This window comes from Eupeodes corollae, chromosome 1, assembly GCF_945859685.1.
Source record: "Eupeodes corollae chromosome 1, idEupCoro1.1, whole genome shotgun sequence".
NCBI lineage: Eukaryota > Metazoa > Arthropoda > Insecta > Diptera > Syrphidae > Eupeodes > Eupeodes corollae.
In genome coordinates this window covers 202,061,978-202,076,161 of record NC_079147.1, presented here as the reverse complement: position 1 = coordinate 202,076,161, position 14,184 = coordinate 202,061,978, and the positions used below count along the sequence as shown (strand labels likewise).

General features: G+C 33.9%; 1 protein-coding gene across 1 annotated transcript; it reads left to right on the top strand.

The window, feature by feature from the left end:
- The first annotated feature begins 1,738 nt into the window (after positions 1 to 1,738).
- Positions 1,739 to 13,710, top strand: LOC129948146 (meiotic recombination protein W68). The gene is made up of 5 exons (XM_056059011.1): positions 1,739 to 1,760; positions 9,841 to 10,528; positions 12,656 to 12,799; positions 12,866 to 13,349; positions 13,417 to 13,710. Exons 1-5 carry the CDS (start codon positions 1,739 to 1,741, stop codon positions 13,708 to 13,710), a joined length of 1,632 nt encoding a protein of 543 aa, XP_055914986.1.
- Positions 13,711 to 14,184: the final 474 nt, after the last annotated feature.

The following is a 14,184-nucleotide window of genomic DNA, read 5'->3' as shown; positions in this document are numbered from 1 at the left end:
ACAATTCGCTTGGTGGTCATTTAAATAAAATATTGTTTCACACATAATGTCAACATTCAAGCCTTATAAAAAAGAAATATCATGAAAACAAATATTTTATATCTGTTTTATTAATTTTTACTTGTGAGACCGCAAAATGGATGGTCCTGTAAAATAAATTATGAATAGATTGTTAATTCTTCACGTTTGAAGAGAGAACCTAGTTTCCTGACCTTCGTGTTGAACTAGAAGCAAAAATAACGTTTATTGATCACTACAACGCCTAGTTTCGTCAAAAAGAATCACGAGAATTGCGTGATCCATATGTTATCAAAATTCTGTATGTTTTTTTGTCAGGTCAATTCTTGAATACGCCTGCGTAGTATGGGCGCCATACTAATACGTTCATATTTATAGAATAAAAAGTATTCAACGTATATTTTTAAGATTTTGTCTCCGTTTCTTTTCCCTCGCCTGATAGTCCTTTTTTACCTCCATACACTTTAAAGTAGATAAATCTCCCATCTCTTTGTGGCCATAGAGAGTATTTGCATTCTGCTTTATGTCTGGGTTATTGAATGCCCATCTATTCTTTGCAGAGTGTATTTCAATCTAGCTAGCTAGCTTAAGAAGGAAAGGCTCAGATCAGTTGTTGAACTGTGTTGTAACTATTTTGATGGATAATTTTGATTAACCACTTTTCTTTGTCCTGTAAAAAGCGTTCTCTTAAATTGTTAGATTTATTTAATTTAATTTCAGTAGCACTTATCCAAGTTTGTGGACACTTGGTGCAAATTTTACATTGAAAGGAAGAATCTTACTGCAATAATTGTATTTTCCATTTATAATATGTTTTTAACTTGTTGAATCAAAGGGTTTAAGATTAATTAAAAGTGGGCATAAAACCAATTGCATTTTTTTAATCGCTGAACCTTAACAGTTGGTATTAATAATTTTAAAGATGGTTTACCAGTAAATACGGGTTGATTTTGACAGCTCGTGACAGCCATGTTGTTTCTTTTATTTTCCTACAAAATATCTAATTTTAATCAGACAGTAAAGACAAGTCATCATGGCAGCGTCGAGCAGCACGTGCAAATGATAAAACTTTATTATCAAAATGCAGTTGAAAGTTGATCCAAATATTGGTCGAAAAATCTTCAAAATTCTCTCAATTTCTTCTAAAAAACTAGAGCTTCTAAGAACGGAATCACAGGTGAATGTTGAAATATTGGTGTAAATTACCTTATCTCATTCGAGTACAATTAACAGACGTCATTTATTTGAGAATACATGTATAAGCTATAAGAAGCAATATTATATTATATTTCACAACTGAAGTCCAAAAAGCAAGAAAAAATGCATATTCATTTCAGTTGTACATTTTAGTGACTCCAGCTATTGCAAATTGTAAAATGACTTCTCTCCCATGGAGGATTGATTTTTTGCTTATGTATAGACAAGGCGACACTTTTAAAAGATTGATTGGCTTACATCAATTTCAAGACAAAACGCCTCCTTCCAAACCTACTCAACTGACAAGTAGTGTCAATTATAATTATCTATCCTATATAAACACTAAAATCCATAATAAACACCAAAAATTTCAAACGAAAAATCCCAAAAAAATGTCTAAACTGTCAATCATCATCTTTCTATATTAAATACAAAATTGAATGATGATTGTTTTGCAAGGAAACTGATACCAATGCAAATTTTCTCTTTTTATTTCCCCTAATTTGCTCTTCTTGTCCCTATAATGCAGCATCAAGCAGCTAGAGGTGAGTTAATGACAATTTGGTCATTGATAGGAAGCATCTGTATATCTCTCTCTGTTTCTGTGCGAACGAATAGTATGCCCCTCAAGAACAATGATCTATTAGGAGCCTGCTGCTGTTTTAGCTGCACTCAGGACAACGAAGCCTTGGGATAGAAGAAGAGCGTGTCACTAGATGTACATTGTATATTAGCCGGGTGGAGTTTTTTACTTAGACTAAACTCTTCAAGATTGCGTTTCGTTCAATATCGAGTTATGAACCCTTCCTTAAAGGTTTTGTGTCTAGATGTATATATTTTATTTTTCTAGAAAAAGATGATGCCAGTCCACATAACTAGTTTATCTCTGTAGACTTCTCTGTAGTATTGCGACTTTATCTTTCAAAATAATTTATATTTCTTTACTATTTATGATGGTGGTCGACTGTTGCTGCGTTCTGTTCTTGCGGTGTGGCACGAGTTTGAGTCTATCTATGCCATGCTATATGAGGGCAGGTGGTAGGTAAAATGGTCATACTGTATATTGACACCATTCCTCACCACAGGATGCGTCTGGTAATGACTGTTGTAATTTTAAGTATCTAAATTATTCTATTCGCACTGTACGTAGGTATGTTTCGTATACCTTAGATTTTTGCCTGCCACAAGTTGACACTCCACGCCATAAACCTGAAAACCCGCAAATCTGTTTTGTTTAGTTTTTTGTTGTTGTTATTGTTTCTTAAAAATTAAGACAAACATTTGATGCATATCAGTGGCATCAATCCAGGAGTGAGGTCTCCGTAATGATGACATATTGACCTTTTTGTTTGTAATGTTTTGTTTTTACAACATGATGATGATCAAATTTACTTGGAATACAAATTATTAAAAGGAAAAGTTGATGCTCGTGAGACTCATGTCGCCAAAGAGACGTTATAAAGCAGCTGAAAAAGGACTTCATTTGCAATATACCTGTACATTAATATTTACATATCTATATGAGTACTTTGAAACTTATACTCTTGTTGTTTTTGCATTTATTTTTGTTTTATTTTATTTTATTTTATTTAATGTCATGCCGCAAATACTGTGATCATCATATTCTGAGCGAAAGCTGCATCCTAAAAACAATTGAAAAAGACAATAACAAGAACAACTATTATACATCTTTGCTAAAGGGGCACAACTAGGTACTCGTATATACTAGACGCCCGTATATGATGGTGACATTTGATACGAAACTGACATCCCAATTGACAGCTATTTATTGGAGATTTTCAAATAAAATTTGGATCTGATTTCGAAAAATGTCATAAACGTTCTGAACTATAAAAAGTAAGCGAAACACGCAAGATGCCATTTAGACAGACAAAAAATGAATAATAAAGTGAATGATGTGATGACTGATGCGTTGCATGATCACGTTTAGGTTAGTAGCAATCTGAAAGCCGAATAAAACTGTCAAGAAGTTTTAAAAGGCTGAATGTGCGGCATTCTTGTGTGAAACAATAAAAGGGAACATTTTGTCTTGCGAATTAAAAAATGCTGTGAAGAAATTTACTTTATTGGAAACCTTTCGCTCAGTTGTAAAGTTAAGTTAGTTATTCAGTTGATTACAAACAAATAAATTAGGTGGCGCAATAGACCGTTGAGAACCAAGGCCTAGTGACTTACAGCTCTCGAATGTTCCTGTGGACGAGTAATGTTGTCGGGAATGGAGGGGACCTACAGTTTTAAGCCGTCTACGAACGGCTAATTTAAGAAAACACTTTTCATGACAAGAATTACTCTTGGACTATTTGTCAATTCCTCACAAAGTGCAGTGCACGTGGAAAAAATTTCGGTTTCTTTTCGATTGCCTAATGTGCAGTGAGTGTTGTCGTTGGAACATTGTGGTTGGTAGCTTAAACGCAACAATTCCATCTGGTTTTGAAAATTAAGGCTAGTGCAATGATAGGATCTCGATCGTTACAACAATTGTTCACACCCATGTAGGAATTTAATTGTTTATAAAGGAATAGGGGACTCGCACTTTCTTCAGCCGACTCTGCAAATTTTGCAATGTTTAATTTTTCCAAGCAAGATTATGCATAAAGATTTCCAATCCTTCATGCCTGATTCTAGTAACTCGACGCCATGGTCTATACCAAGACGAGTCCATTATTCAAAGAGATTTCCGAGAAAGAAAATGTCTAGGTTATCCATTTTGCGGTTTCAAAAGAATTTTGCTGGAATTCGACATCTGTCAAATTAAATGGATCGCTTAAGTATCGCACTAGGACTGTCTTACGGTACATTATGGAGTATTTTGCATTTGGATCTTAGAAGTCATATTAGTTTAGCAATGAAATATTAGCATTAAGTATTTACAGCTTATTTAAATGTAAATAGATGTTAAAATCGTGTTAAACCAAATTATCATTTTGCTTTATGTACCCTTTTTAACAAAAATTAATAAATATTCCTTTTCCTACTAAAAAAAACTAAAGAATCCCGTAATTTGTCCCAAGCTTTAGATATAAGAAATGCGAAAGAAGTACTTTCGTTTCAAGTTTTTGTTCCGCGGCTGTCATCGTCATCGTCTTCCTCGTGGTACAGCTCTTTGCTAGGTTGGTTCAAATCAAATCAACCAAGAAAAATAATATACAACAAAATCATATGCCTTTTCATGAATAGTGGGCCATAAGTGAAGCTATATAGTCACACAATCTTTGGACGGAAAAACGGCTTTTGTACGTACGGTCGGTGAGATTCAAATTTATCGGTGGCATCACAAATGGAGTGCTCGAAAAATAAATAAAACCAACAAAACTTCAAGTTGTAGACAAATAAGACGAAGCAGATGAAAGCCTACTTGGAAACGTCTATAATTTTGCATTGAAGAATCGAAATTGGGAACAAATCAATGCGCGTGTTAGGCGACGACGACGAGAGGAACAACAAGCTACGATGATCGTTGCCTGACTTCAATGAGGTTTTTGTCTTATTATTATTACTTTACCAGTTTTCGCTATGATATTGTATAGGTTAAGGTATGCAAGTCGCAAAAATGTGGCTTGAAGAAAAATAATAAAATTAGTGTCACGACCCATTTGGGAGATTTTATAGAATTAGATAGCAGCTCTTAGCCAACTATACTCGTCGTCGGTCGTACCATTGATGGTCGGTCGATCGTCTTTCTTTACCGATGTCTACATCTTATATAAAAATATGCTCCTATCTTTAAGTTGCAATATGTTATGTTAAACGAGGAGTGCAACGCGTTTAAGTATTTCATTCGCACCTTATTCCAAAATTTATGTGTTTCTAGTTGAGGATGACATAATATTGAATTCCTTCAAGCTGTACTTATAGATAGAAACTACAGTACATCAAGCACCGCCACGCGATAGACAATTAGAATCACCACTGCCGGATTAAAATATTTTAACATTGAAGTTATACGACGACAGCATAGACATTCTTTACCATGACTTCATTCAGCGTTCTTTGTAGTGTCGCGCAATCAGTGAAATATTGCAATTTGCGACTCAACTCCTTGCCTATTAGCATTCTCAAGGGATATTTGAAATTGTAAGAGTACATATGTACATACTTTACACCTTTAATGTAGTATTACTCGTGTTTGATGTTTAAAGTTATTACTTTGAGAATACATGCATAGAAATTTCAAAAATGTACAAGCTTTTGGTGTACAAAGTTTTGTTTCGAGATCGAGACTTAAGTTTGGTTATACTCAGTTTGTTTTACATTTTTATTTAAATATAATTATGAAAAGTTCTAAACTTATTTAAAATAAGGATGTGTATATTTATTTTCCTAAATTACACTTACGAGCCCAAAAAGAGCCCCATATATCCTCAGGACTATTTTTTTTGACGTCAAATTCGGAGAACCACAAGTTTGAGGGGAAAGGGATTTTTGAACCAAGAAAGGATTAGGGCATTATTGCCCGATGTTGATTTTGAATAAAATACAAATTAAAAGTAATTGTTATTTCCTTTTATTATGATAATATTGGTATGGCGCGGTAGCCGTGTCGTGATGCCTATGCCATCTAAAAAGTTCTCGCACATGGAAATAGTTGAGAGTTGTAAGTCACTAGACCTTAGTTCTCAGTTAATTATGTATGGAACAAAATATCGGCCAAATGGCTGCTTTGACCCCGGCTGCACACCTTCATCCGATGGTCTTAACTTTCAATGTCCATGAGGCATTATTAAGGTTCTATGGGACGATGGTCCAAATTTTCAATGTCTTTGAGGCATTATTGAGGTTCTATGCCGTTAATGAGCCGAGTTATCCCATCCTTCAATCGCCACTACGAAAAATAACACAGCTATTGAGCAATTGTTTCGTTAGCTATCTGGCAAGTGACACCGTTCTGTCAAAACCACATATCGTCCACATACATATCTTTCGATTCGGGCCATAAAAAGTTTTCATCTCACGATAACGAACAACATTCACAGTAACTGCATGACCAGATGCATTCTAAAAAAAATAAGGCCCGATGATGCCGCCAGCCCACAATCACTCTTTGTGGGTGCATCAGTTTTTCGAAGATCACTTTTGGACTATCCAAAAGTGGCAATTCTGCTTATTACGACATCACTGACGTTACAATGTGCCTCATAACTGAATATGATTTAATTAAAAAATTAATCATCCAATCTTGCTATTTCTTGCCACCATTCTGACCATTGACGACGCTTGAAATGGTCAAGAGGCTTTAATTCTTGAGTCAATTGCACCTTGTAAACGTGTAAATGCAAGTCTCTCTGCATAATTTTGATTAACGACGAGAGGTGCAATTGTTGGGCTGACGACGAGTCGAGGTGGAGAGCTCTTCAGCAGCAGCAATATTTTCTGTAGTACGAGCTGTACTAGCATGCGCTGGTGTTCTCGCATCTCCTAAAGAACCGGTTTGCTCAAATTTTTGCTTCTATGATTTTAACTCTAATTTTTATAATAAGTTTCAATAATTAACGCGTTGCTCGATGAAGTATGTTTTCATGGTTCAAATTAAGAAATGTCAAATGTCACACTTGTTTTGTTTGGTGCGAAACAAAGTCACAGCTAAAATCCGTTTAGCCAAAGCCCAGATTTTGTCTAATCAACTGAGTTCTTCATTGAATGGACGTAAACTGTGAAGAAATCTGCGTAACGTTGGTCTGCTTTCTGTAAAGGCAAGTGCTGTCGGTCTGGGCAATATTAACCCAACATTTTTCAAAATTAGTTTGCCAATTTTGTTGTCATAGATTACATACACATTTTATACTATTTTTATGTCTGCAGTTTTGTCGGACCTTTGGAAGACAGCAAAAATCATATCACTTTCTAAAAATGCTACAGAAACTGCATATAGGCCTATTTCAATTATACCACATTTGTCTAGAGAATTACAAATGAACGCTTATCTCACAGCAAACTCTTTGCTGATTTCAAAATAACCTGGCTTCTGGAAAAAGTACAGCTGCACAACAGTACTCCTTTGCTTGACTGAAGAAATAAGACAAGCAATAAGGACGATGTAACTTTTTTAGTCCTGCTCCATTTTTCAAAGGCTTTTGACACTGTCAACCATGTCATTCTGTGTAAAAAACGTATGGATAAGTTAAATTTTTGACTATAAGGAAACAAACAGTTCAAACTGGTGACTGTTTGTCCTAGTTCATCCGGTATACCTAAGAATTGATATTGGGTCCTCTACTATTCTGGATCTATGTCAATGAGCTTCCAAGTCTGTCATCTGCATGCCGACGACTAACAACTTTACTTCAGTTGTCCACTTGGAATAATTGAGCAGAGTGCCTCTTATATCAATGAATTCCTTGACTAAATTTCAAACTGATCTAACTTCAATAGTCTTTTTTTGAACCCTAAAAAATAAAAATGCGTAGTGATTTTTAAAAAGATTCTTGATCTCTTACTTTCCCTCGATTTTGTTAAATAATCCCCATCGTATATGTAAAAACTGCTAAAAATCTCGGCGTTAACTTTAACCGCTCTCTAACATGGGACAACCATATCAACGGAATTGTAGGAAAAGATTATGGTTTAGACTTTGTTAATACCAACATCAAAATATGGTTGTGAATTATGTTGTAATTGTAGATATGATAGTGTAAATTTAATATTGTTTTTAATATATTGGTGCTTACACACCAACCACAATGCTGTTTTGACAAAATTAATTTCCCTACCTCTAGAAGATCTCGTCAATTGATTCAACCTCGCTATACATGTTTAACATCCGAAAGTCATACAAGTCAATCAGAATAAAACTCGACGTTTAGGTGTAGTTCACATTCAACATCTTCCCTTTAAATTTAACCAACCTTTAGATCCTATAAGTTGCAAGTAAAAAGAATCATTTCAAGGGAGAAGCACAGAATTGAATATGAAAATGAAAGTGTAAACTGAAAGGCATTCCTGGAAGTTGGAGTATTATTTAAAAATTGTTTAGGAGAAAATGCAACTAGCTATTTTTATGGAAAATGCCTTCAAATTATAGATAACACAACTAAAGACATTAGACTTTGTGGCGCGTGGTAGTGACTTTAAACTACTTTTAGAATTTCCTCGTGGAGAATTTGTTTAGTTAAGCCAGTTTTTTTTTTTAAATACTACTGTTTTTTCCCAAATAAGAAGAGTTTGGTGATTAAATGGAGTTGACATTGATTTGGTTTTAGTTTTTAAAGTCCAGTTTATACCAATATATAAATGAGAGCCAAGAACAGTTATAAGTAAATTTTTGTAAGTGTAACTTCAATATTAGACAAGTTTATACCAATCAGACAAAAACCGTGCTGGTCTTTTATTGAAAACTACGAACGATTCAGATAATCAATACCATCCTGGATGCTCAAACAAAACATAAAAAATTAAATACTCAACAACTTCCTCCACTAACAAAAATGAAGATACAAATTTCCATTTAATCTTTTCTTTAAGCATTAAAAAATGTATGCTACGAGTACATAACATCCACAATCATCCAACAAAATAAATTGGCACTCATTCTAAATTCAAAATCTAAAAATCTAAGCTCTGTTCTCTGAAAAAAAACGCATGCCTTTCTTTTGTTTGCAGTTGTTCTTTTCCAAGTCACTTGTTACCCGGCACAATTATAGTAAGTTTATAGGAAGGTACAAGGCACAACACAAAATCTAGACCCCATCATGAGAACAAGGATCACAATTGACACATGTTTTTAGTATATATGTACAAACGCTACAACATTTACTTTTTTATTTAAGTTTTAAAGAGAATTTGATGTTGATTTTTCTTCCGCTCGTTCGAATTGTTTTATTGTTATTTAACTAATTTAATTTAACAAAAAAAGAACGAGAAACCAACAACCCCTTAATAAGTATACAAATATAAAATGTACATACTCACAATGCACGTGAGGCTATTACACACTTTATAAAAATAAAAGAAACAAAGAAAATTATAAAGAAATAATAAAGAGGTCTGAAACTTCAATTATACGGCTTTAAGTTTCAAAACTTCTATTCCACAAAAACACACACATAGAACTCGAAGACATAAAATTCATTTCTTTAAATACATGTACATACACAACCTTAATAAAGGAAGAGGGAACCCTTAAAGAAAATGAAAATAAGAACATTAATTCATTTAAACTACTTCCGTCCTCGTCGCGTCCTTAGAATAAAATAAATATCTAGGCAACAAAATAACAACACAATTCTTAGGGAATAGAATGCGTGTGATAATTTGGGTAACATTGCCGAACCAACAACGAAATCGTATAATCGTAACCACCCCTATATGGGTTTAGCAAAAGTGTTAATTGAAATATATCGGGGCCCATTCTTACTCAATAAAAATTCCCTATATTGCAACGTTAAAAGAGAAACTCTTCGACAAATCTCAATTGCTTTAAGAACCCATAAACATAAAGCAGTGAATAAATATTCAATTTTGAAGGATCTTTAATATGTATGTACATATATGTATGTAATTCCATTATATACATAAATATGTACATATGTATATGTTTTTTAGTATATGATTTTAATTTGATGACTAGTTTATAATTTTGTTTTATTTTTTTTTTTGGTAAATTAAAAGTCTTTCTGCAAATGGATAAAATTGAAAAACCAGGTTGCTCAAGCCAAGAATCTACAAAAGACTCTAAGGATTTTCAAGATTTTCTCAAAACCGAATTGACAGTTAAAAATAATAACAATCTTTTCGATGATAACTTCAATTCAGAGGAAGAGGATAATTTTAATTTTAATGTGTTCTCAGCTGATTTAGACAAAGAGGCACGCAATTTTATTGAACAACCAATTCCCAGCAATATTTTCTATCCTAATATCAGAGCTTTCCAAAGCGAATTATTCCAAAAACACAACTTACCTACTTTCAAGGCTAAGCTGAGAAGTTCTTTAGAATGTACAATGCAAGAAGAAGTTCGATTAAAAGTTTTTGGAATTCTATCAACATCGCCATCATCGCCATCTGTGAAAAATGAAGCACCACGATGCGTTTCACCTGATTTGTTTTCCTCGAGTTCTTCAAGTGAAGACGAACGGGAGCAGCAAGAACAAGTTTCAACTGTTCAAAATGCTGATGCTGTGGAGGCAGTTGCTCTAGAGGCCACCGTTTTGAGCAAATTCAGAAACAAAGCTGATTTGATTGCTGATGCAGAGAAAATTATGATAAAGCTATTGGATGATTTGTTGAAAAATGGTACTGCTAATATTTCGGTAGTGAATTGCGCTAAATGGGAAAACAGTGAGGTTTCAAATGGAATGTGAGTATTTTATTTGTTCAACATTTGTTAATTTTAATTTTTATTGTTATCAAAATGTTCAGTATGTTGTTCTTGATTCTGTAAAAGTTCGGTATAGTATTATTTTTCTATCCAAAAGAAACTGAAAACAACAGTTTACTTAGGATTGAGGTCCGTAAAGTTGGAAACTTATTTGCAAACTTGTGGTGATCCCAACTTGACGTCAAATTTAAAAAAGTAATGAAAAGAATATTTTTTTATATTGTTACATTAAGAAAAAAAGGGAGGAATTCTGTAACATTGCAATGACGGGGAAATCTAGAGATTTCTTGTGCATTTCATATTACGTGAATATGAAATGCACTAGGCTAAAGAACGACTTTCGGTATTTCATAGTACGGCCGGAGTTATTCCAAATTGTAAAGCGTAAGCTGTGGATATACCCTGAAGCTCGAGTTTTATTGTTGAACGCAACTGCCAATTTCACTGCAACATAGCTCTTTAAAATTACGTTAAAAAATGGTGAGGCGAGATTTTACGACGATGTTCTAGTGACTTAATTGAGTAAATCAGTTATTTGAAAGAAAATTTCTCATCCAACAACAAAAAGATTCGTCGATACCTAAAGAACGCATTTTCGTTAAGAGAACAAGATGTCAGACTTTATCAAATGCCTTTTAAATATTTTAACTGCAGTTATCATACTTTCTCCAAAACGGTTCGGTAAGATGAACCATGGGCACCATTGGACCTATTGATACAACAGTTCTACTGTCGGCCTGGCCATTGAGGAAGAGGAAGAGTTTATCAAAAATTTTGTTGGAACCACTATCGATATGAAAGATCTAAGTTTATTGAAATGTTAACTTACCTTAGAGGCTATTAAGAGGATTACAGATTACAATAACAGTTAAAAAAATAAAAGTTGCTTGAGATACAACAGAAAAAGTTTTTGGGAAAATAAACTTCTCAATATTTATTGAGCAAAATGAAAATAAAAAATATATTAATTTTCGGTATGCCGGCTTTTCCCTATGGGCACTACTCTAAGCCCTGGTACACAGTACACACCAATGTCATTTTGACTTGGGATGACGCATTTGTGTCTTGCAGTTTTCACCTGCTTGATTTTCGCAGGACAAATCACTTCCAAGTAGGGTGTAGTACCCGTGGCGTGATGGTTACCGTTTTGGACTGTCATGCCAAAGATATTGGGTTCAAACCCTGCCTACTAAATCAAGACGTCATATCGCAAACTCGATTCCATCTTTTGTTATTAAACAGTCCACATTTTCGCGTGACATAGTCGAGTCACTGCTGGAACATTGCAAAAATCGGAGCTGCAGCCGGAGCCGGAGTCGAAATGGCTGTCAAACCTAGTCGTACGTTAACAGAAAGTACGCACTCAATGCGCCGTACGACTTTTTAATGAATTCCACTAATAAAACAAAACATACATTATAAAAATTAAAATAAACAACATCACATAAAACACACTTGGCATATTGAACTGCTGGGCAATTGCTTCCCATTCCTTTGCTTTGATTACATTGCTTTTGTAGTGTCTTTTTTCCAAATTCCAAAGGACGTCCGTTTCACTGACCGCTTGGATAATTTTTTCCGATTCATCCATTTTGTATTTTTTAATTTAACTTTTGTTGGAATTAATTTAACTGTTTATTTGATTTAATTTAACCTTTTTTTATTTATTTAACAACCGCAATGAAAAATATTAATTTAATGCACAAACACAAACCACGAAATCAAATTTGATGTGCTAAAAATGATAGACGTCAAAAGTGTCGTACTTCAAAGTTAAACGTTAGTCAACTCTTCCGACTCCGGCTGCTGCTCCGATTCCAGTTCCGTAGCGTTGTGTTCGTGCATTTGCATTTGCGTACTTTCAATATTTTGACAGGTATTCTGGTTATGACTCCGGCTCCGTCACCATTGTGTTCCAGCAGCCATGTGGAAATCACTGGTTTTTTCTTAAAAGCCTCCAATGCTGCAAACTCCAGATTTATATAAATATTGGCAAGGGTGCACCGAGGCTACAACTTTTTTCTCCAAGAAATTTAAATTTATAAGTTTTTCCATAGGAATTAGTAAAATGTGTTTTATATGTTATTTTTGCTTGTTTATTCCAAGGATTTCTCAGAAAGATCCTTCTGAGCTGAAATATCGTAATGTAAATCTAAAAAATGCCAGAAGTAGACACCACTTTGCTATGATTATGTATGTTCTTTCTGAAGTGTATCATCTTCTTATCACTGGTTTAACATGCACGGAAAGGTACGTCTTCTACGACATAGTGAACTACCATTCTTAATTGTTTAAAACATAAATGTTTTCATTTAGAGAACTCTACTACAAAGACCCTGAACTTGTAGGCAATCAAACTATCATCCATTCTGCTATCAAAGATGTCTGTAGTATTCTAAATGCATCACCATGGGAGCTAGGAATACGTCAGTCATCCAAAGGCATTATTTGTGGAGCTATAAAAATTCACATGTCTGATAATTCAATAATCGATTGCTATTTTAATGATCGAGCAACTTTAATACCCAATGACATTCAAGCAATAACATTTCTCGAGACTTCGGCAAAATTTGTTCTAATTGTCGAGAAGGATACAATTTTCCAAAAATGTTTACTTCAAAACATTTTGTCAAATTTGAATACAGATATTATTTTAATAACTGGAAAAGGTTATCCTGATCTTGGAACTCGATTGATGGTCAAACGTATTTGGGATGATTTTCATTTGCCAATTTATGCCTTGGTCGATGCAGATCCTTATGGCATAGAAATAATGCTTGTATATCGTTATGGATCAAAGGTTAAGAAATGTTTTATTTTTTTTTGTATCAACTGCGTTATAATAAACTACGTATATTTAATTTTAGGCAATGGCTTTTAGTGCCGATCAATTGGCTTGCCCACAGATTCGTTGGATTGGAATCCAACCATCTGAAATTGAAACACTTGCAATCCCAACAATGGCTCAAACCAGAAAAGATAAGATAAAAATAAATGAGCTCCTACAACGAACCTACATTAGTGCTGAGATTCGCAACGAACTTGAAATGCTACAAAGACTCGAACGCAAGGCTGAAATCGAAGCTGTAGCTGGTTTTTCAGCCAATTTTCTGGTTTATGATTATATACCGAATAAGATTGAAAGAAATCTAGTTATCTAGAGATTCAATAAAAATGCGTGCAATTTCAATTTAATTTACATTTATTAACATATAACTGAGTAAACAATAAACGATGAATCAAAAGCTATAATTTTGTAAACATTAAAAATATCCGTTATTGCTCACAAATTGTTGTTGTCCAATTTAATTTTGATGACGGGTTGTAATATCTGTTCTTGTCCGTCAATTACGAAATACATACTATAATTTATGTCTTATTTATATTAAATTAATCGAACATCTTTACCACATACTCGTACACACAACGCAACGAACAATACAAATTATCCTTCAGGATAATGATGTAATTTTATCTTTTTCTCTCTCTCTTAAAATCGAATGCAGATTCCAAGAAAACTCATCTTTGCTGCATAAAATATGTTTATAAATTAAATATCCAAATATCGAGCCCAATATAAAAATATCTGACAAAAAGACATGACCATGACAACAAAAGAACAGAGCAAGTGCAGC